Source organism: Pelobates fuscus, chromosome 9, assembly GCF_036172605.1.
Source record: "Pelobates fuscus isolate aPelFus1 chromosome 9, aPelFus1.pri, whole genome shotgun sequence".
NCBI classification, from domain to species: domain Eukaryota; kingdom Metazoa; phylum Chordata; class Amphibia; order Anura; family Pelobatidae; genus Pelobates; species Pelobates fuscus.
The window spans coordinates 159467099-159492683 of NC_086325.1; the positions used below are offsets into that span (position 1 = coordinate 159467099).

At 44.0% G+C, this 25585-nt stretch overlaps 1 protein-coding gene across 2 annotated transcripts in view; it reads left to right on the forward strand.

Annotated features, from left to right (window-relative positions):
- The window catches only part of CARD9 (caspase recruitment domain family member 9), a 55979-nt gene extending 36940 nt beyond the window's left edge, over window positions 1–19039 (forward strand). Inside the window, exons 4-13 of one of the 2 annotated variants that reach the window (XM_063431623.1) lie at window positions 436–761; window positions 1526–1705; window positions 2890–3045; window positions 3805–3930; window positions 4061–4246; window positions 5124–5165; window positions 5661–5709; window positions 11932–11996; window positions 14397–14473; window positions 18531–19039. In XM_063431623.1, the coding sequence (XP_063287693.1) occupies window positions 436–761; window positions 1526–1705; window positions 2890–3045; window positions 3805–3930; window positions 4061–4246; window positions 5124–5165; window positions 5661–5709; window positions 11932–11996; window positions 14397–14473; window positions 18531–18609 (1286 nt within the window). In that variant the 3' untranslated portion in view covers window positions 18610–19039. The remainder of the gene's footprint in view (window positions 1–435; window positions 762–1525; window positions 1706–2889; window positions 3046–3804; window positions 3931–4060; window positions 4247–5123; window positions 5166–5660; window positions 5710–11931; window positions 11997–14396; window positions 14474–18530) is intronic. The other variant, XM_063431624.1, reaches the window with a different exon arrangement.
- The last annotated feature ends 6546 nt before the right edge of the window (window positions 19040–25585 follow it).

Sequence of the window (25585 nt, forward strand, 5' to 3'; positions counted from 1 at the left end):
CCTCAGGAATGAAGATCAATACCCAAACCGTCAAAAAACAAAACAAAATAAGTCCCATTACGTGTGGTAAATGTAACGTGTATTTACCAGGATGTGTGCAAGGATACCACAAGGTCATTAAAAATAAATTATTTAAATTTCGATATGACAGAACATTCCTACATTTCGAGATTATTCATTGTCTCCAGTGGAGAGATGTGGTCCGTTGATAGACAATGGGAACTGGCTTGGCCAAAACCGATATATATTCCCTGTGATCTGGTCAGATAGACAATGTGTCTACTTCTTTCTTAGAATGTAATCAAGTGTTCCCACCAGATTCCTCCGCAATCCTTCCCACTGAAGCGAGATTTCCAATCAGTTTATGGAGACACATGATGTTCTATCTTTGTCACACATCCTTTCCTTTTCCTGAAACTAGTGTTTGCTCTGTAGATACAGCCGGTGAATCCAGCCTGACCCAACTTCTCATGAATGAGATGTTGAAACTTCAGCAGGTCATCCAGGAGGAGAGGCAGAATTACAAGCAGCTACATGCGTTGCTTTGTGAGAAGGAGGACAAAATCCGGCAGATGCAAGTCAAAGACAGCGAGCTGAAGAAGCACCAGGAGAGGGTCCAGAAGATGAAAGAAGAGAGGGATAACTTCAACAAAGAGCTAAAAAAGTGCAAGGATGAAAACTACGACCTGGCGATGCGCTTTGCCAGCCAGAGTGAAGAGAAGAATTCTGCTCTGATGAAGAACAGAGATTTACAACTCGAGGTAACTTTCTCTGAGAATGGGTAAGGGCATCTCACATGTCAAATGCAGAAAAAATAAGCAGTAAATATTCAGCGACTCTCTCTAATTTCTCCAGAATTTACACGATTGACACATGATACTAAGTGTTCTTGTATATTAAAATGTACATTAACCCCTTAAGGACTCTTGCCATGTGTGACATGTCATGATTCCCTTTTTTTCCAGAAGTTTGGTCCTTAAGGGGTTAAAAGCCCCCGCCCTCCCCACAATAATACGTGGGACGAGTTAATTTCCAGTACTGGAAAAAACGCAAACTAATGTTTGCTGACACACATTGCAAATTCTGTTCAGAGAGAGAATTTTAGTTGATTAGCGTTACCTGATCTTCTAAACTTCAATACTGCCCCCAATACTGTTTTTTTGTTTTTTTTTTAATTATCAACCTCGTAAAAGGGAATAATCACTTCTTAGGATTTGTAATATTCTGTTTATTTATCCCTATTTTTAAACAAATATGTATTTTTAAAAAACTGGAAAAAAGTAGAAATCCACACCACTTTCTCCTGCAACTGGATGCCTCTATACGGTCATCCATATTTCTCTCTGTTTGAAAAAAAAAAATCACTTTGTAAATGGTCAGCCTGTCCTGATATTTGACATTTTAAAGAAATGTTCAAAGAGAGAAATATAAAACCGTCATTTTTTCGAGCAGGGTGTGTCTGTGACTTGCACGATACAAAATGTGTTTGTCTCATAGCTGACAAGACGCGCTCTCTTTTCCGCAGATTGATATGCTGAAACACAGTCTGATGAAGGCCGAGGATGACTGTAAACTGGAGAGAAAACAAACCTCGAAGCTAAAGCATGCCATAGAGAAACGACCCAGCCAAGATGTCATCTATGAACTGCAAAGAGAGAATGAGCTTCTCAAATCAAAAATCCAGGAGTTGGATGTCCCACTGCAAGTAAGTTATCAAATCCAGGCACCAACCCCTACTTCCATATCTTAACTATGTAAAGGCCACATTCATTGGGTGCTGTCAGTATGTAAGCAGGTTAAAGGGTAACTTGAAGCACCATGAGCATTTCAGTGTTCTGAAGTGGTCATGTTGCCTGGAGTCTGTATGTGCCGTGTCTCACTTTGAAATGCGGCACATGTGGCATTTAACCCCTCTGCTGCCAGAGTTTTAACTCCACCTACGGCCATGGCGGTGGCCAATACCAAGAGAACAAGACGTCCAGGCTGGCTAGTGTCAATTCTGTGAATATTCCTGTGCACAGAATTGCATTGATTGGTTAAGTGTGGGCAGCTGAGGCTCTCTTCCAATTAACATGTCTGCAGAATCCAGATGTCGTCACTTGCCACTGGAGTACAGTCTGCCCTTGGCAGAGAAAACTGTTGCCCCATTATCTGGGTCCATGGACAGGCACGGTGCAAGGATTTTGTTGCTGCCTCCCCCCAAATAAAATGCATCTTCAGCTGTGTGTTAACCCCTATTTTGAATGTCTTACTCCCTTTAGTGTATCTAATCCCCCATTGTCCCCTTAGTGTGTCTTTCCCCCAGCCCTTTTTGTGTGTCATTACTCCTTCCGCCCATCTATGTGTCTGTTTCTCCCCCAACCCCTCGTGTTTCTTTCTTCCCCTCCGCCCCTCGTGTTTCTTTTTCCCCCTCACTTCCTCTTGTATGTTTTTTCCCCCCTCAACTCTTCTTGTGTGTCTTTCTCCCTCATAGTCCCTATTGTGTGTCTTTCTCCCTCATAGTCCCTATTGTGTGTCTTTCTCCCCCTCAGCCCCTATTGTGTCTTTCTCCCCCTCAGTCCCTCTTGTTTGTCTTACTCTCCCTCATCCGGTATTGTATGTCTTTCTCCCCCTTAGATCCTCTTGCGTCTTTCTCCCCCTCAGTCCCTCTTGTTTGTCTTACTCTCCCTCAGCCGGTATTGTATGTCTTTCTCCCCCTTAGATCCTCTTGTGTGTCTTTGTACCCTCCCAGCCCCTCTTGTGTGACTCTTTTTCACAATTATTTCTTTTTTTTTTTCTTCCATTTTCCATGTTTAAGCCTTAAACTGCTCACAGAATGTACAATGTATTGAGAATGGAGGTTTGTTCTGTAGATGACAATAATTCGCGATGCCTATATGTATCTATTAGAGGGTAAACAAGGAAGGGATGTCGGAGAAAATCAAACTGTACGTCCAGACTCTGGAGGACGAACGCAGGCAGGCAATGGAACAGTACCAGGACATGGTGAATAACATGTATACCCTCAAAATGTCGCTCCGACGGGCCGAAGACCTGCGAGACAAAGTAGGTGCACTGTTTTCTGATAGTTTCGTTAATCCCCTCTCAGGGTTCTAACCCTTCAGGAAGGTAAAAAATATGCACACCATCACGAAATCAACTCTTCCCACTTATCCTAACTTTTTAAATCAAGTAAAACTAACCTACCGATATTTCCTCCTAATTCCATTTATACATGGGCTAATTGTTTTGTATTGCAAAGCAGAGAATTTTTTTTTTCCAAAGCCTATAAAGCACCACTTCAATTCTCCTTTGCTCCAGTGCCGTTCCTCAACTAGCAGAGAAACAAATTTCTCTGCTACGAGTTCTGCTACGAGTTCTGTTTGAGATAGAATGTACCCTAGAAGAGAAATAACTAACCCAGATGTCCTTGCAGCCCCATATGAAACTGCGTGCGGCGCTGTACATTTTTAAACAGGACTGTTAACGGCATATTAACCCCTCTAACTATGGCCTTAACTTAATATTTTAGGATAAGATGTTTCCAATGATTTACTATTTTTTGATACAATTTTCAATTTTTTTATATTATGAACAATACTTTTAGATTTTTCTATGTTTTGATATATATTATTGTAAAATATGCCATATAATTTGATATTTGAATTTTTTAAAAAAAGCATTTTTTAAAAAAAAGATTATAAAAAATATTAAATCACTTGAATAAACTTAAGCAAAAATATTAAATCGAGCCCATGTCAGATCCTGTGTATGTGCCTCATTAATTCCTTTGAGCATTTGATATCAATTTGTTTTTGTCTGTAGCACTTGGAGACAAAGGAAGTATTGGAACTGCAGTGCACCACGCTGAGAAAAGACTCCGAGATGTATAAACAACGTATCGAGTCTATTCTCCAGCAAATGGAGGAAGTGTGCCTCGAGCGAAATCAGGTAAAAACAGGCACACTTTTTTTTTTGAGAAAACGTTTATTATACTGCTCTGAGAGCCACGGTTTAAAAACAGTACTGTTAAAAGCAGCTGAGGTGTTTCAGCATTCTGTCCTCACTTTCTGTGTTCCAGGCCATAGCCACAAGGGAACAGTTTCACATGCAATATTCCAAGGGTCTCCTGGAGAAGGACACGTACCGAAAACAGCTGAGAGAACTGGGAGAGAAGTGTGACGACCTGCAGATACAACTTATTAGAAGGGAAGGACAGCTTCTAGCTCTGGAGACTAAGCTGAAAAGACTAGAGACTCCAGTACTGGTAAATCACACAAGTTACAGTAACATTCAAACTACAAACGGGAACATTACTGTCATGGAGTCATAGGTTATGGCGTCAATTGGTTCAGGTAGTGTTAGTTCATCAGTTTGTCTGTGCGAACATTTTGTCTGTTTGGCAATTTGATCTGTAGGTTCAGTTGGCATGTTGGATCAGTTTTCTGTTTTGTAATTTTGTCTGTATGTGCAGTTTAATTTAATTTAGTCAGTAGGGTCAGTTGATCATCTGATCTGTACCTATAGTTTTTCTGCTGGGCCAGTGTGGTCATTTGGTCAGTATGGTGAGCTGGTCTGTAAGTTCAGATTGTCTGTTGGGTCAGTTTTCGGTAAGGTAATGTTATGTATATGTACAGTCTGTCTGTTCATTGTATTTATTCAGTAGGGTTAGTTGGTCACTTGTCATTTGCTCAGTAGGGACAGCTTGTTTGTTGGGTTATTTTATCTGTACGTACAGTTTGTCTGCTAATTTAATTTAGTTATTAAGGGTCATTTGGTTCTCAGGGTCAGTTGGTCATTAGGGTAATTTGGCATGTTGGGCCAATTGGTCAGTAGGGGTCAGGTGGTGAATAGGGGGGTCTGTTGGGTAAGTTCATTAGTAGGGTCAGTATGTTAGGAGGACCTGTTTTTCGGTTTTTGTAAACGAAAAAAGGCTGACATGAATTCTGGGACAGGTTTAGCTTCATTTTTCAGTGAAATAATTTTAATCCCACCAATGTTGGCCTTTAAAGAAACTGAAAATCTAATAAAAAGAAAATGCAACCTTTTGTCCCACTTCCAGCAGTGTCCTTGTAAGTTCTCTCATTGGTCACCACGGACGATCAGTTTAACCAAACTAACAGACCGTTCTCTGCTTTTTTTAGTCTTCTGATCTGGAAGATATTTCATCGCGAAGTTCCCAGGAGGTAAGTAAGCAATGTAGCCAACATCAGTATACCGGAGTAATTTTATTGTTAGTGTCTGGAGGTGATCTGGTGAGAAAACGAGCCCCAGGAGTCAATGTGCACAATTGACAAAATCCTCTTTATCTTCATTGATAGTCCATGCTCAACCACCTGTCCTTGTCCTCCACTGCTCTTCAGCTGTCATGTCTTCTCCTTGTTCAAGTCCATCCATCCCCTTCAGCTGTCCTAACTATTTACATCCATGCTTTCCAGCCTATTATCACCCTATCATATTTTTGTGCGTTCACCCATCTCCTGCTTCTTGTGTCCTCATCCATGTGCGTCCATTGTTTTTTGCTGCCATGTCTATGTCCATTGGTTCTCTCCCAGCTCTCATTTCCTTGTCTATCTCTTTCTTTCCAAATCTCATTTAATTGTCTGTCCATCACTCTCCAGACTCCCAGATAAATAAATTTGCAAAAATGTTAACATCTCTTCTTTTTTCCCTATCTTAAGAGCACCATGAAGAACTGTTCTGATGAGAACCATCTGCAAACTAATATTGGTAAGTATTGATTTTAATCCAAATAATTTGGGTTATTATTTCGAATTTGAATGGTTTTATACGTATGTGTCTCATTAATATTGCCTAAAAATATTAAGGCAACAAATTACACATAGGAAAACTAAATAAAAACACTGTACAGAATTAACAGTAGTCAATAAATCCCCCAGCATCTCCCAGCACTCCCACTAACCAACAATACCCCCACCATCTCACAGTGCTCCCACTAACCAACAATACCCCCACCATCTCACAGTGCTCCCACTAACCAACAATACCCCTACCATCTCACAGTGCTCCCACTAACCAACAATACCCCTACCATCTCACAGTGCTCCCACTAACCAACAATATCCCCACCATCTCACAGTGCTCCCACTAACCAACAATACCCCCACCATCTCACAGTGCTCCCACTAACCAACAATACCCCTACCATCTCACAGTGCTCCCACTAACCAACAATATCCCCACCATCTCACAGTGCTCCCACTAACCAACAATACCCCCACCATCTCACAGTGCTCCCACTAACCAACAATACCCCCACCATCTCACAGTGCTCCCACTAACCAACAATACCCCCACCATCTCACAGTGCTCCCACTAACCAACAATACCCCCACCATCTCACAGTGCTCCCACTAACCAACAATACCCCCACCATCTCACAGTGCTCCCACTAACCAACAATACCCCCACCATCTCACAGTGCTCCCACTAACCAACAATACCCCCGCCATCTCCCACTAACCAACAATACCCCTACCATCTCACAGTGCTCCCACTAACCAACAATACCCCCACCATCTCACAGTGCTCCCACTAACCAACAATACCCCTACCATCTCACAGTGCTCCCACTAACCAACAATACCCCTACCATCTCACAGTGCTCCCACTAACCAACAATACCCCCACCATCTCACAGTGCTCCCACTAACCAACAATACCCCCACCATCTCACAGTGCTCCCACTAACCAACAATACCCCCACCATCTCACAGTGCTCCCACTAACCAACAATACCCCCACCATCTCACAGTGCTCCCACTAACCAACAATATCCCCACCATCTCACAGTGCTCCCACTAACCAACAATACCCCCACCATCTCACAGTGCTCCCACTAACCAACAATACCCCCACCATCTCACAGTGCTCCCAATAACCAACAATACCCCCGCCATCTCCCACTAACCAACAATACCCCTACCATCTCACAGTGCTCCCACTAACCAACAATACCCCCACCATCTCACAGTGCTCCCACTAACCAACAATACCCCTACCATCTCACAGTGCTCCCACTAACCAACAATACCCCTACCATCTCACAGTGCTCCCACTAACCAACAATACCCCCACCATCTCACAGTGCTCCCACTAACCAACAATACCCCCACCATCTCACAGTGCTCCCACTAACCAACAATGCCCCCATCATCTCCCAGCACTCCCACTAACCAACAATACCCCCACCATCTCACAGCACTCACACTAACCAACAATACCCCTACCATCTCACAGTGCTCCCACTAATCAACAATGCCCCCATCATCTCCCAGCACTCCCACTAACCAACAATACCCCACCATCTCACCGTGCTCCCACTAACCAACAATACCCCATCATCTCCCAGCACTCCCACTAACCAACAATACCCCCACCATCTCACAGCACTCAAACTAACCAACAATACCCCCACCATCTCCCACTAACCAACAATACCCCCACCATCTCACAGTGCTCCCACTAACCAACAATACCCCCATAATCTCCCAGCACTCCCACTAACCAACAATACCCCCACCATCTCACAGTGCTCCCACTAACCAACAATACCCCATCATCTTCCAGCACTCCCACTAACCAACAATACCCCCACCATCTCACAGTGCTCCCACTAACCAACAATACCCCCACCATCTCACAGTGCTCCCACTAACCAACAATACCGCCACCATCTCACAGTGCTCCCACTAACGAACAATACCCCATCATCTCCCAGCACTCCCACTAACCAACAATACCCCTACCATCTCACAGTGCTCCCACTAACCAACAATACCCCATCATCTCCCAGCACTCCCACTAACCAACAATACCCCCACCATCTCCCAGCACTCACACTAACCAACAATACCCCCACCATCTCCCAGCACTCACACTAACCAACAATACCCCAACCATCTCACAGTGCTCCCACTAACCAACAATACCCCCACCATCTCCCAGAACTCACACTAACCAACAATACCCCCACCATCTCCCACTAACCAACAATACCCCCACCATCTCCCAGCACTCCCACTAACAAACAATACCCCCACCATCTCCCAGCACTCACACTAACAAACAATACCCCCACCATCTCCCAGCATTCCCACTAACCAACAATACCCCCGCCATCTCCCAGTACTCACACTAACCAAAAATAGCCCCACCATCTCCCAGCACTCACACTAACCAACAATACCCCCACCATCTCCCACTAACTAACAATACCCCACCATCTCCCACTAACCAACAATACCCCACCATCTCCCACTAACAAACAATACCCCCACCATCTCCCACTAACTAACAATACCCCCACCATCTCCCACTAACCAACAATACCCCCACCATCTCCCACTAACTAACAATACCCCCACCATCTCCCACTAACCAACAATACCCCACCATCTCCCACTAACAAACAATACCCCCACCATCCCACAGTGCTTCCACTAACCAAATATTTTTTTATACAATTTTCCAATGAATTTATATTATGAACAATATTTTAATATTTTTCTATGTTTTGATATATATTATTGTAAAATATGCCATATAATTTGAATGTCGAATTTAAAAAAAAGCATTTTTAAAAGTTTATAAAAAAATATTAAATCACTTGAAGAGCGTAAGCAAAAATATTAAATCGAGCCCATGTCAGATCCTGTGTATGTTTCTCATTAATTCCTTTGAGCATTTGATATCAATTTGTTTTTTGTCTGTAGCACTCACACTAACCAACAATACCCCCACCATCTCCCAGCACTCACACTAACCAACAATACCCCCACCATTCCATAGCATTCCCACACACCAATAATACCCCCACCATCCCATAGCATTCCCACACACCAATAATACCCCCACCATCCCATAGCATTCCCACACACCAATAATACCCCCACCATCCCATAGCATTCCCACACACCAATAATACCCCCACCATCCCATAGCATTCCCACACACCAATAATACCCCCACCATCCCATAGCATTCCCACACACCAATAATACCCCCACCATCCCATAGCATTCCCACACACCAATAATACCCCCACCATCCCATAGCATTCCCACACACCAATAATACCCCCACCATCCCATAGCATTCCCACACACCAATAATACCCCCACCATCCCTTAGCATTCCCACACACCAATAATACCCCCACCATCACATAGCATTCCCACACACCAATAATACCCCCACCATCCCTTAGCATTCCCACACACCAATAATACCCCCACCATCACATAGCATTCCCACACACCAATAATACCCCCACCATCCCATAGCATTCCCACACACCAATAATACCCCCACCATCCCATAGCATTCCCACACACCAATAATACCCCCACCATCACATAGCATTCCCACACACCAATAATACCCCCACCATCCCATAGCATTCCCACACACCAATAATACCCCCACCATCCCATAGCATTCCCACACACCAATAATACCCCCACCATCCCATAGCATTCCCACACACCAATAATACCCCCACCATCCCTTAGCATTCCCACACACCAATAATACCCCCACCATCCCATAGCATTCCCACACACCAATAATACCCCCACCATCCCATAGCATTCCCACACACCAATAATACCCCCACCGTCCCATAGCATTCCCACACACCAATAATACCCCCACCATCCCATAGCATTCCCACACACCAATAATACCCCCACCATCCCATAGCATTCCCACACACCAATAATACCCCCACCATCCCATAGCATTCCCACACACCAATAATACCCCCACCATCCCTTAGCATTCCCACACACCAATAATACCCCCACCGTCCCATAGCATTCCCACACACCAATAATACCCCCACCATCCCATAGCATTCCCACACACCAATAATACCCCCACCATCCCATAGCATTCCCACACACCAATAATACCCCCACCATCCCTTAGCATTCCCACACACCAATAATACCCCCACCATCCCATAGCATTCCCACACACCAATAATACCCCCACCATCCCATAGCATTCCCACACACCAATAATACCCCCACCATCACATAGCATTCCCACACACCAATAATACCCCCACCATCCCATAGCATTCCCACACACCAATAATACCCCCACCATCCCATAGCATTCCCACACACCAATAATACCCCCACCATCCCATAGCATTCCCACACACCAATAATACCCCCACCATCCCTTAGCATTCCCACACACCAATAATACCCCCACCATCCCATAGCATTCCCACACACCAATAATACCCCCACCATCCCATAGCATTCCCACACACCAATAATACCCCCACCGTCCCATAGCATTCCCACACACCAATAATACCCCCACCATCCCATAGCATTCCCACACACCAATAATACCCCCACCGTCCCATAGCATTCCCACACACCAATAATACCCCCACCGTCCCATAGCATTCCCACACACCAATAATACCCCCACCATCCCATAGCATTCCCACACACCAATAATACCCCCACCATCCCATAGCATTCCCACACACCAATAATACCCCCACCGTCCCATAGCATTCCCACACACCAATAATACCCCCACCATCCCATAGCATTCCCACACACCAATAATACCCCCACCATCCCTTAGCATTCCCACACACCAATAATACCCCCACCGTCCCATAGCATTCCCACACACCAATAATACCCCCACCATCCCATAGCATTCCCACACACCAATAATACCCCCACCATCCCATAGCATTCCCACACACCAATAATACCCCCACCATCCCTTAGCATTCCCACACACCAATAATACCCCCACCATCCCATAGCATTCCCACACACCAATAATACCCCCACCATCCCATAGCATTCCCACACACCAATAATACCCCCACCGTCCCATAGCATTCCCACACACCAATAATACCCCCACCATCCCATAGCATTCCCACACACCAATAATACCCCCACCATCCCATAGCATTCCCACACACCAATAATACCCCCACCATCCCATAGCATTCCCACACACCAATAATACCCCCACCATCCCTTAGCATTCCCACACACCAATAATACCCCCACCATCCCATAGCATTCCCACACACCAATAATACCCCCACCATCCCATAGCATTCCCACACACCAATAATACCCCCACCATCCCATAGCATTCCCACACACCAATAATACCCCCACCATCCCATAGCATTCCCACACACCAATAATACCCCCACCACCCCTTAGCATTCCCACACACCAATAATACCCCCACCATCCCATAGCATTCCCACACACCAATAACACCCCCACCATCCCTTAGCATTCCCACACACCAATAATACCCCCACCATCCCTTAGCATTCCCACACACCAGTAACACCCCCACCATCCCTTAGCATTCCCACACACCAATAATACCCCCACCATCCCTTAGCATTCCCAAACACCAATAATACCCCCACCATCCCATAGCATTCCCACACACCAATAATACCCCCACCATCCCATAGCATTCCCACACACCAATAATACCCCCACCATCCCTTAGCATTCCCACACACCAATAATACCCCCACCATCCCATAGCATTCCCACACACCAATAATACCCCCACCATCCCATAGCATTCCCACACACCAATAATACCCCCACCGTCCCATAGCATTCCCACACACCAATAATACCCCCACCATCCCATAGCATTCCCACACACCAATAATACCCCCACCGTCCCATAGCATTCCCACTAGCCAGCCGTAGCCCAACTATAGGTCACTTAAAACATTTTGGTGATAGAGGAAATTGTATAGTTATTCATCACTAATGCAATATTTGCAAATCTTTTCATGTACATTTTTGCACAATTTCTTTCCATTTTTTTTGTGGTAATTTAGGGTTATTTACAATACTTTTTTCCCCCTTTCCTTTCCTTTTACTTTTTTTCTGGACATAGAGGAGGAAGCTGAGCAGGGAGAGAATAGCGAAAATCTCGTAGAGACATCTGAGACAAAACAGAACGTAAGCTTCTCTTTATTTCCACATTAGATTTAGTAGCATTCATAGTAGTTAATCATAGGCAAACATGGCACTTAAACATGCACTATTGATAGGGAGTTACAGACACACAGGGATTTAAGGGGAAACTGTGGTGGACCGCCTGGATCGCTGCTTCCTAGTGCTCACCAAGTACTCCAAGCACTCCACCAGACACCATCAGCACTGTAGTCCCCACCTCCAGCGTTACAGCTTGGTTGGGGTCTCACCGTCCTCCACCCATCCTGGACCCACGACTAGGATCCAGCTTCCAGTGGGTAGACCTCTCCCAATCCAGAGAGTAGAGTAGCTATAGCAGTGTAGCTCTTACAAGAGCTGGTGATTATAGCAATCCAAAGAACAATCCCAAAAGAATGGATTATAGTTGGTATAGCTGTTCCCTACAATCACGAGACGAGGCTCTGTGTTGAGGGTAAGCAGGAACTTGTTTATTGGTAGCCACAACTGGCCTTTTATGTGAGTCCCCATGCAAGGGGCACTCCCCGCTGGACCTGAGAGTAGACTACAGTAAAAACATACACACAATTACACGTAAAAACATATACTTGATTACACACACATATAATTAAATTATCGCCCAGTATAAGAAACATGCAATACAACTCCCCAAAAGTACCCCTAAAACACATGGAAACCCCACAAAAGGCATATCCCCGATCTGGGGGACCAACATATCCAAAAATCACCCATAGCGGTTCAGGGGTTCGGGATTTCCATGGAAGTCATCATTTTGACCGACCGTGCACATGGTCCTATGCCTAAAACTGTTCCAGGGAATGAGGGCTAACGGTGTGTCTCTCTTTCTGGATTACAAAAGTACATAAATCACATACGTTTTTGTAAAGGGCCCATAGTCTTTTGGCAGGAGACTGGCAAGCAGGCCCTCCAAGAACACGTGGCAGAGGCATTTCTGCCACAGGAACCAACAAAAAATACTTTTTATACATATATATATCTTAGTAGAATTGGTGAATACGTTCTACATGTAATGATATAAGCCTTAGGTGTAGATATCAGGGTGTGTATATCCCTGATCTTGCTCATTTTACTAGTGTAGGGTAATGTTACTCAATCAACCATTAACTGTGGAGAAAATCATACCTTCCAAGTGTCCCAATTTAAGAGGGACAGTCCCTATTTTGTGCCTAAATCCCTCTGTCCCTCTTTTCTCTCCTAATGTCCTTTTCTATGAGATCCATATTGTTGGTGTGTCTGCGTGGAAAACAGAGCTCCACAGCAATAATACTCCCAGTAATGTGTCTGAGTGTATAACAGAGCTCCACAGTAATAATACTCCCAGTAATGTGTTTGAGTGTATAACAGAGCTCCACGGCTATAATACTCCCAGTAATGTGTCTGAGTGTATAACAGAGCTCCACAGCAATAATACTCCCAGTAATGTGTCTGAGCGTGTAACAGAGCTCCACAGCAATAATACTCCCAGTAATGTGTCTGAGTGTATAACAGAGCTCCACAGCAATAATACTCCCAGTAATGTGTCTGAGGGTATAACAGAGCTCCACAGCAATAATACTCCCAGTAATGTGTCTGAGTGTATAACAGAGCTCCACAGCAATAATACTCCCAGTAATGTGTCTGAGTGTATAACAGAGCTCCACGGCTATAATACTCCCAGTAATGTGTCTGAGTGTATAACAGAGCTCCACAGCAATAATACTCCCAGTAATGTGTCTGAGCGTGTAACAGAGCTCCACAGCAATAATACTCCCAGTAATGTGTCTGAGTGTATAACAGAGCTCCACAGCAATAATACTCCCAGTAATGTGTCTGAGGGTATAACAGAGCTCCACAGCAATAATACTCCCAGTAATGTGTCTGAGTGTATAACAGAGCTCCACAGCAATAATACTCCCAGTAATGTGTCTGAGTGTATAACAGAGCTCCACCGCAATAATACTCCCAGTAATGTGTCTGAGAGTATAACAGAGCTCCACTGCAATAATACTCCCAGTAATGTGTCTGAGTGTATAACAGAGCTCCACAGCAATAATACTCCCAGTAATGTGTCTGAGTGTATAACAGAGCTCCACAGTAATAATACTCCCAGTAATGTGTCTGAGTGTATAACAGAGCTTGAAATATACAATGGATTGTCATGAGTTCAGAAAATAAATGCAAAATGTCATTTAAAGTGTCCCTGTTGAAATAATTATCTACTGATTTTTATCCAGTATTTGCAGATTCTGTTTTGAATTCTCTGTTTAGTTATTAAGCCCGTGCGTGCTGATGTCAACTCACAGTGGAGATATTATTTTCCTCTGCGACAAACACTTCTGTGAGATGTATAGCAAGGCGGTAACGCCAGGTGCATTGTCTAATACACTTCCTTTATTCCCTCTGTAGCTGCACCGACCGCTCTGTGTAGATCCACTTTACAGAGGCAGACGGCGGATTAACAACAGTTTTGAAGACAATCGAAGGTAAAGTATAGACAAATCTGCACTGTCCTCATTTATTTGCCACGAGCGTAATATATCTGTCATGTGTTCCGTTAGAGTGCACCTGTCATGTAAATGCCATGGTAACACTTTGTAGATAAATTGAGATGGTTAACTTCTAGCAGATGTATAAATTAACTTCATTACTTTTTTTTAACCTTGATCTCGTAAAATCTACAAATAAGTCTGCCATAATCCTGGGCATTTAGCGGCACTCAGTGCATTGTGGGATGTTTCAGGATTACTCGCTAAAGTGAATATATCATGTAGCGGACTTTGAGAACATTTCCAGTTTGGCTAATTTGATTCTAAATTTGAAATTCACTTTGAATTTACTTAGAATTAACGACAATTCTCGCGTTAGTAAATAGCCCTGAATTGACTGTTTCCTAATTTTTTTGCTTATTTCGTGTATTTTATTTTATCCCGATACATAATTGACGTGTGTGCTATCTGTGTCACTAAATTAATCTCTTTCAAGGCAGATGGTTTGAGATGTTTCACTGAAAACTGGAAAATATTTTAAAAAACGTCAATGGAAAAAGATTGAATGTTTTCACACCAAACTGACCCAATCCTTGTTTCCAAACTGACCAAATCCAAGGTTAAGATAAAAATAATAAGAAATGGCAGGTTTATTTTTTTAAGGTTAGAAAACCAACCGTATCCGCTAAATATTTTACCTTTTCATGAGCATTTGTTTATCTGCTTTTCTCAAGCTATTGAGATTTGTGAATAAAAGAGACAAGTTTGTCGACATTCTTCATAGCTACAAACTATCTGAACCTTGTACCTACAGTACAGTAACGTATCAGTGGAATTTGCAGGGTCAATACTTATATACCTCATAATGTTCACACCCGCCCAGACTACCCACACACACAGATTTCATCACTAAACCAGAAACTGTGCATCTTCTCCAAATTATTTGTTTTGATCCACGGCTCGGTGTTGTTTATAAAAACACTTTTTCTGCTCAGCACGGAGAACTCATTGGGAGGGTAATAGAATAATAAACGTATACAAACACATATTCCTAAAGTTATAGTGCTCTAAATTGAATCTAAAAAAAAGTGTAAAGATTCATTCGGCGCTGCCGCCTGTTCTTCTTCCAGTGACGTCATCCCACAGGTGTTGCCTCTGTTTTTTCCATCCAATCCAATTGTTCTCAGAGAGAAGCACGGAATCCCTTGCTTTCCTATGATCTGCGTTACTGGGACGTTTGACGCCCTCATGCTATACATGAGGATGACGAATGTCACATAACAGAGTCTGACTCAGTGTTTTCCAGAAAGCCACTAGAGGTATGTTTAGCCGTGCAATGAAAACACATCTCAGAATGTTGTGCGTAACAAGGGTCACTGCACACAGACCACTTCATTGACATGCCTATAGTCTAAAAGAAAAAAAAAAAGGATAAAAAAAAAATAAAAGTTACTATTTACAAAATATTATAAAAAAAATAAATTAAAAAAACGAAAAAGGTAAGATTTGATGAAGATTTTGTAAAGTTGTCCTTTAAACCTCTCTCACCGGGGCGTGGCCTGACTGTGAAGCTGTGCAGACGCACAAACCATGAGCTCCTGGTTCTAAGGCCGATTTCTGACTAAAAATGGGCTCAAACTACATAATTCTGATCCCCAACTCACCGCATCTTGCTCTACAGACACTGGCGAACAGGGGGATACTACAAATGCCCAGAAATAACGCCGGAATGACCAAGCTGAGGCCTGGGGCCTATACCAAGCAGGGCAAGGGAGAGGCGGCCGCTCTCCCGGCCCATAACCGCATGCAGTACCCGCAGCACATGGCTACTCCCCCCCCCCTAGGACCGGTGGGGGTTATCCCGGTCCCAATCGCCTCGACTGGCAAGCCTCTGTGGACTCTAAATGCGGACACCGACCCCATCCACACACCGATCTCGCAAGCAACACATAGTAACAAAATGGCGGACACGCAGTCCCAGCCACAGTCTGGGCCTTCACTACAAAGCCCCATCACAAGCGACTCCCTCACTACCCGCCTGGACGTGCTGTTTGAGGCGTTCTGGGCAAAGATCGCGGCCCGACATAAGGAAGAGCGATCCAAACTGCCAGAGATCGGAGGTACGGGGGGCCAACAAGGCGATACCGACCGGAGGGGGACCAGACTGCCCTCGGGCAAAGCCATGACAGTACAGCCCAAGTATCTCCACACCAGCCCATCTGGGCTAAGGGCCACCAGGGGATCAACCCCGGAGCATCGACCACACAGGTGGAGACCCATCCGCCGACGGCGGCACACCACCAATCCCAGGATCTCCAGACCGACCCCGAAAGGGAAGGACTCGGCCTTTAGTAGTTCCCGAGTCCGTGGCCACAAGATGCCGGCCCTGCTACATGCCTGGAGCGTGAGGGCACAACTGGTTAACTCCTGGCCGACCGCCAACCTCGACAGTATCCCACACAAGCTCCAGAGGGCACAGCAGCATGCACCCAAGGCGAAGGCTATACCAGCACACAAGCAGCAGAGCCCAATACAGCCATCAGCAACACGAAGGTGGGAACTGCCGGAGTCCAAGCCTCAGCCCTGCATCACATCTCGGAAGCCATGGAGAGCTGGGTCCCTGACCACAGACCAGCACAGCCTCAAACCTGGGACTCAAACGGGTAACAATACACCCTTCCTCACCTGGCCCGTTAGCGGCATAGGCTAAGGGACACAGGAGAGATTCTCGCTTAACTCAACACCAGACTCTAAACACTGCAGCGCTGCAGTTTCTCCTCAATCCCCCAAGATATTGACCCTCAGTGGCCACTTACTTGGTTGGACATTGATGTTTTTTTTTATATGTCTCCTCACTGTTGCCAAAGGCCAGCTTAGTTTAGCAAGGTTCCTACCCTAAGCATTTACTTCCCAACCGCCCACATGTCTAGCATGTACAGCAAGTATGTATAGTTACTATAAACTTGAATTACCATGACTCTGCTCAGCTTACACCTTGCTATATGGTCTGACATGTCACAAATACCTAAGCTATGTGTGTTCTATTCCTACATAATTTACTAAGTGTTTTGGTATGTTTCTTAGGCCGGTTGCCCTCGTATTTAATCTTGTCTTCAGTTGCCAATGTGATGCTATTATACCGCCATAATACCCTCTAACTACATATTAACCGCTGACATCATATTCTCAACAACAGTTACTGCTTAACCTTTACTTAACCATACAATGAGGACTAATACAGTTACTATTCCATCTTTGCTTAACCAAAAATTCTAGATATGCCAGAGCGCAGCCCTCTACACAGACACCCATTGCCAATACAGAATGGCAAAGAAATATACACTGATTGACCGCTCTTATCTAGCTAGCGCTCTCACAACACACCTTATATAAATGTATGCTGATGTACCGCAGGTAACACTCGCATCATCTTAGAGCCTGTCACCTAACCATCTATAGACATTGGGCTTGGTGGCCTGACACTCATGCATAATCCGCATTCTTCGCACTCGCAAACTCCAGACATACATCATACCTATTCACTGTAGAAACACGTGTTCAACGGCAAGACTACACTCTATGTTCCAGTTACTCTTTATTAATGAATCTCGCATTTGCAGCAAAAACTAGTCTACTCGCAACGAAGTTAATCGTGCATATAACCTGTCATATAATTAAAAAATGTGCAATTGTTTATCGCCATGACATTGTATACGTTACCTTGCCTGTGTCTGCTGTTGTGGCATCACAGGACTGTTTGTAATCTTAATTGCACCAAAAATAAAGAATTAAAATAAATAAACCTCTCTCACCGATAAACCAGAATTCAAACTCATTGTTCAAGCTGGTATTTAAATACATTTTGCCCCTGCTGAGCATGGGAAAATTGTCTGAAGTATATTGAGCGAAAAGGCCTGTTTATTCCTCGATGAATCCTTTTACTATAGTTTTGTTCCAGTGTGGTTGTAGTGTAGATGTTTGATTGGTTGATTAGAACGTTACGAGACATGTTAAAAACAACATTACAAGTTGCAATTTATTTATTTTTTCTCAGGAAAAGAGCCTTGAAGATTAAAAACAACGCTGAAGTGGAATTTTATACAACGGAAAGTGATACAGATGGAAGTCCATGAATTCCAAAGGGAATGTTCATCACAAAGCAAAGACTAAAGTTATGGACTTGGTGGGAACATACATTGAGAGGACTACGTCATTCCACGTAGAAAATAATCCAATACAACCCTAGTTACGCTGCAATAATAGCACAGTCTATTCATATTGCACCGTTCGATCGGATAACAGGACTTCATTGCCAGGGGTGTGGGCAACCTCGTGATGGTATATTAGATGTGTGGTAGTACCAGTATTTAGCCTAACAGTGGTGCATTATTGAGGACGAGCTTGTGTGAGGCAAAGTCCCGGAACTTCCAATAAATACCCAACATTTGGGTTTATTTCGAACACTGCCGATGTATGGATGTTGGGTTTATGTGGCAGTAACCAGAAAAGCAACAGAAATTTCAATCAAAGAGGGAAAATAAATCTATCACTATTGCCTAGAAACCATGGGCTGGACCTACTGGCAGTCAATTTGATGAAATAACAAAGCATCCTCTAATTTCTTACAATATTTTATGAACCAGACTATACTGCCAGATGGCTGTATGTCAAAATTCCAGGTTTCTGAGTGTCCAGTGAATTACCTTAATGTAATATGTAGCCTTCTGTGAATCTTCATCAACTTGTGTTATATTTGTTTTACCAGACAGCCAATCTCAGGTTTCATGGGACACTCCAGACCCTTAAATAACGTTTGGTTTGCTGAAATGCTTTATGTGTAAACAGTGTTTCTCTCTCTCTCCTTTTTTTTTATAAAAAGTGCAGATTTAAATAGAAATTGGTGCTTTTATAAATGAACCTTGTTACAGACAACAAGTCATGCCATTGTACAGAACACTGGTGAGACCTCACTTGGAGTATTGTACGCAGTACTGGAGACCGTATCTCCAGAAGGATATTGATACCTTAGAGAGAGTTCAAAGAAGGGCTACTAAACTGGTTCATGGATTGCAGGATAAAACTTACCAGGAAAGGTTAAAGGATCTTAACATGTATAGCATGGAGGAAAGACGAGACAGGGGGGATATGTTAGAAACATTTAAATACATAAAGGGAATCAACACAGTAAAGAAGGAGACTATATTTAAAAGAAGAAAAACTACCACAACAAGAGGACATAGTCTTAAATTAGAGGGACAAAGGTTTAAAAATAATATCCCGAAGTATTACTTTACTGAGAGGGTAGTGGATGCATGGAATAGCCTTCCAGCTGAAGTGGTAGAGGTTAACACAGTAAAGGAGTTTAAGCATGCGTGGGATAGGCATAAGGCTATCCTAACTATAAGATGGGGCCAGGGACTAATGAAAGTATTTAGAAAATTGGGCAGACTAGATGGGCCGAATGCTTCTTATCTGCCGTCACATTCTATGTTTCTATGTTTAAGTCCTGTTACTTCCTGGTTGTTTAGCTAATTGGAGCTAAACTAAAGCGGCACCTCCCATAATTTCTCTTCTTCCGCTGAAGCTGCAACATCAATTTCCACCAAAGACAAGGAATAATTTGCCGAAATTGAGTAGGCAAATACCCCTTGCAACTCAAGAATTAGGGTAGACTGCAGGATATGATAATGTTTTGACTCCAGGCTTGTTGGACCTCCATGAATTCTTTAAACAGGGAATCTATTTGTTTGGCCTACACAAATTATGTACACATTATTTTTTTTTATTTTTTTTTTACATTCTTTATTTATTGAGTTTTTCAAGTCAGGGTGGGAACACATTTATTTTTTATACATTTTTTATTTTTGCAGTGCAAATAATGAACAAACGCTCTCGCCATGCCACTACAGCAGTAGCAAGGATTGTAATACACACAGTTTAACATGTACATGGCATGTACGATTACTGCACACATTTTTTTTTTAAAGTTGTAAGATAACAGGCTTGTCGAACATATCTGGAGTATAGGGAAAAGCCTCTTAGAGATCATCGCCTACCTGGATATGTTGCGGATTATAGGAAAATAAATGCCAAAACAGGCTTATAAAGCAGGATTATGAGGAATTGATTATGTGAGAGCGAGCTAAACGTATGTCTATGTAGGCATTGAGTGGTGGTGATTAGACCAGCGAACCAACCACTGTGAATAACATACATGCTTTGAAGGGTCATGTTAGCTTGGGTTAATGCTCTGTAGTGTACCGAGGCTAGGTACATTTGTCAAAGGTATGTACGGGTAGGTGCATTTATCAGTGAGATTACTAGTCTTAAACTATACTAGCCTCTAGGTTATAGTGTGGAGACGTGCTGGTCTGCAAGGTATGATTACTGAGGGTATTGTAAAATTTAGCACGTCCCTCTAGACGCATGTCTGGGGTGCCAGCCAGTTAAGTAGAAGTGAAGACTTTCAGATTAAGATTATGCTAGTATATATCTGGGTTGAGGGGAACAAGAAAATAACATGGGGTATAAAGACAAATCTAGCTAAAGCATATAAAACAATTGTAAATGATATGTTTGAACCGCTGGGTATCGGATAATAGTAGGGTGACAACCCATTCAGTTCTGCTCTGCTGACCAGGGTGGTAGCAGGGACAGTGGCTACTGCAAACCTTCACCCGATGCCACTAGTGTGCTGGAGCAGGTAGTCCGATCTTTGAGCCGTCGGGAGCGTGTCGGCCCCCAGATATGGTAGTTTAAGGCAGTGGGGAGGGGTATTGCTGACTGTTCCGCTAGGCCATCGAATGCTCCAGCCCCTCTCACGATCTCCAGCCTGGTTCATGCAGGGGGCCCATGTCTCTCTCAGGGGGGGCCGCCATCGTGTCCCTCCAGCCTTTGAGATGCAGTCGGCTCTGGGCTGTTTAGGGGGGCAGCTGCGGCTGTGTGTAGCTCTAGCTGGGTTTGCGGCAGGCATCAGGCGTCGCTGAGTCGGAGGGCACCATCCCAGCATCGTGGCCCCTCCTGGGATGTCTCACCGGAATGTGGCACCGGAGCAGTGGTAGGGGCTTTCTCCGTCGCGGCCGATGAGATGGGTTCCTCCCTTGTTTAGACCTCAGTCTGGGGGGTCGCTTGATGGGAGGGACCAGCGCATAGCGGGTAGCTTCACTCGGAGGGGGCCCATGTGCGTTCAGGTGGCCCGTCTCCATAGGCAGACCAGCAGAGGCTGCCCATCGTTTCTCCACCAGTCGTGCCCAGAAGGCGGCAAATAGTGTGTCCCGTGCGAGCAGGGAGCAGCCAGTGGGATCCAGCAGGGCTTTGGGTGCCTGGGTCTCTTTAGTAGGCCCGTCCGCCATATTGAGGTATGCTGTTGCTTGCGGGTCTTCCCCCTGTGTGTCAGCTACTGCGTGGGGCAACCCAATAGGGACCAGGATAACCCCCGCCGGTCCAAAGGGGGGGGGGGATTCAAGATTCCATTGCTTAGAAGCCAGCTGGGGTCCCGGGAGAGCGGCCGCCTCTCCCTAGCTCCCTCGTGTGTAGGCCTCAATTTGGTCAGTTGCGGGGACACTCGAGTGAGGTGTCTCCCGAATCACCGGAGCTTCCTCTACAAGATTAACGCTAGGCTGTGCTTATATCGTTAGGGTCGGGGATATCCCCGGATTCACGGTAGCGTGTGCAGGAGCTCTTGTGACACACGTCTGCTCTGTTTGGCAGTCAGGCTCCGCCTCCAAATTATGTACACATTTGGCACTGCAAATGTCTGTAGACTTCAATTCCCAGTATCCTAGCTGGCTGATGATTAAGGGAAATGTAGTCCACAAATATCAGCAGGCAGTGCAAATTTAGCCGTCACTGGCCTCAGGAAACCCACAACACTTAATGCAAACATAAAGGATCAGCGATGCTTTGAAATAAATAACCATTATAAAAATAAATAGAAATTCATATATAAATCTAAAGGTTATGGCACCTGTCGATTTGCCTTAAACATCTTTCAGGAATCCTGCATTAAAGAAAAGCTCTGGGGCGCTTTCAAATCACGGTTTTCTAATAGTTTTTTTTTTAGTGTCTCTTTAAGCCAATTTGACTATAGTTACAGTGCACTAAATGCAGAGATGAGAATAAAGTAATGCCGCCCACTGTATGCTATAAAACTCATGTTTATTACTGTCGTTTTTAATAATTTAAGCTAATGGTTTATTTGTTTTCTTATATTTCTGAATGTAAGGTTTGTTCCGCTGTTATATATGAGTCACAGAGAGCTATATTTATTGAGCTGGTAATTTTTATATTGAGATTGTGTGTGTTTGTGTTAAAATGTTTGTGTAAACCATGTCCTTAGACTTTTCTCTCTAGGCTATATCTCCCCGGTGTCCTGCCGGAGAAAGGACTGAACGCAGTCAATTAGTGATGTTCATTGTTCAATATTTCAAGGCTCAGTAAATATGATACAGTGAGGATGGAGGGTTATCTTACCAAATCAGAACATCAAAATTGATCTCTAAGGATTTGATTTAGAGATTTGGGTCAGACACCTCCATTCTACGCTGGCGTCGTTGTCCGTGTCTGTAGTCACTCCATAACCAGCTCCACAGCAAAGTGGGTGTTTGCTATATATTTAAGGGCTTTTTCGCACGGTACTGTCCATTTTATGGGTTGGCATTGCCCTCTTGTGCCTCTACAGATGAAGGAAGTGTGAATATCTGGGTATGGGATATATAAACCTTCCCAAATAAAAGGGAACCATCCTTCAGCTTTTATTCCATTAAAAGAGGAACCAGCAACAATGCTGACCTTATGTTGTCAACCATTGATGGAGATCGTACAGCTGACATGTTGTTGGGTCCTTTTTGGACAGAATAATGGACAATCATGATTGCATTGGTTTTGTACAGGAATTGCAAATATTAGGCCAATCAGGAAAAGCCTCCATGTCAATTATGTTGATATTTCAGCTACTGTGGTCCTAAATATGAAATTCCCTGATACCACCCCCGGGTTAGCCCCCCCATATTGAGAATTTGATCAAAACTTTATTCCATTTGTTAGATCAACGATTTTTTTCGTTATATCTACTCTAAAATATGCGATATTAACAATCATTGTCGGGGGGGGGGTGGTTTCCCTGATGAATTATGAAAATTCACTGTTAATTTAACAAAAATGTATGGTTTATTGGTAATCAGAGAATTGAGAACTGACTTGGTGAAACAGTCAAGCTGTGACGATGGCTTTATAGCACAGTTGGAGATTTTTTTCGACATCTGCTATTTTAGCCTTAATTTTGATACTTTTCACCCAAATACAACTTAATGTTATATGAATAAACCCTATTAAGAATTAAAGACGAGATTAATGGTCTGTATTCAAGTATTAGATCGGACATACTGCTGAAATGCTGCAACTGGACCTACAACAGGCAGAAAATACCGAAAGTCACCGATAATCGACAGTCACCTGTAAACTCCTAAAGTATCAATATTTTTTTTAATATAAATTCATGTATTTATATGAAAACGAATGCCAGCTTTCAAATCGAAAACATGTACCGTGTAAAGTAGGTGAAAATTACTCTAAATGAATTTTCAAATTTAAAGCCAGAGTAGCCAAACTGAAATTATTGCTGACTTTGACTTTTTTTTAGGTCAGATATTTTTACCTTGAATGCTCACCTTAGTGAATAACCCTGTATGTGAATAACCTGTGTCTGTCTGTTTGTAAAATAAATTTATTGGTATACTGAAGGTCATTGTGACGCTTGTGATTTCTTAAAACACAGATCTCCAGTCTTAATCACGGTACTACTTATCCTTAGCTCAGCGCACTTAATGTGAGATTCATATCCTGGCAAACCAACACAATTACTTTGGGATTCCTTGTGGACTGATGCGCATATTTATACTACTGTAATATGAGTGTTTTTTGTTGCCCATCAATGTGAAGTTGTGAGATAGATACAGGGAATTATAAAGGTCTAGCAAATTCTAAATACTACAGTGTGCATGCTTATACCCCCTCAACGCTGTGCAATAAAAATTTGAAATGGGGGTTACATGGCCCCTTCAAATCAGTACTGTCCCACCAGAAGCCAGGCAGCTGGGAGGTAAGCACACTACACAAATACATACTTAGAATTAGTTTGTAATCAATATTCTCAGCAGCAGTGTTCGCTATACTGTACATCTCTGGGTTATAATATTAGAACATCATATTCTGGCTCCCGGCATCACTCTGCGACACGCGGGGGAGATGAGCAGAGAGCTCACAAATCAGCGCTCCCTCGTCGCCCGCCTTGGCATTCAGCTAGCCGCCCAACTGCCTACATGCCTGCCTCCCTCCCTCCCTGCCCAAACAGTCTGGCCAGCAACCCCACTGGACCCCACGTAAAAAATCCACCCAGCTCTCCCAAAGGTAGGGAGGCTGGGTGGATTTAAAGGAAAATTAAAAAATAATCATCATAATCATCAAAATAACCATCCGAGGTGGCGAGGGAGCTATGATCTCTCTGCTCTGCTCCCTCGCGCCTGTCTACTGATGCCGGGAGCTAGTAATACGTCATATTCCGGCTCCCACGGCATCAGTAAACAGCGCGTGAGGGAGCAGAGCAGAGACATAACAGCTCCCTTGCCGCCTCGGATGGTAATCCGCCCGCCGGAGGTTGGGGGGGGGTCTCTATTAGCTGTCCAGCAGGGCAGCTCCTGGCCCCCCTTATGACAGGGGAATCACAGGGGTCACCTCAGCGGGCGTTTGAGGGTGGCATTTTTTGCCACCACCTAAATAGTGCCGCCCAAGGCAAATGCCTAGTTTTCCTTGGGCTAAATAAATCCCTGACATGTGCTTTCCCAGACTCACACACATACAGCGAGGCAGCACTCCAGCTGCTGTGCAGCACAACTCCCACACTGCTCAGCCACCAGCATAACTTTTTATGTCTGACTTAATTGGTTTTCCTTGGCTGCTAGGGTTTTCCATGGCACAAACCCCACTTCACCCACCATTTATTATAAAATACAACAATAACATCCCCAAATTAGTAGCTTCCTGCCCACATCAAAGATGGCGGCCGCCGAATTACCGTTCACTTCCGCCCTCAGTGACATACTTCCGGCTCGG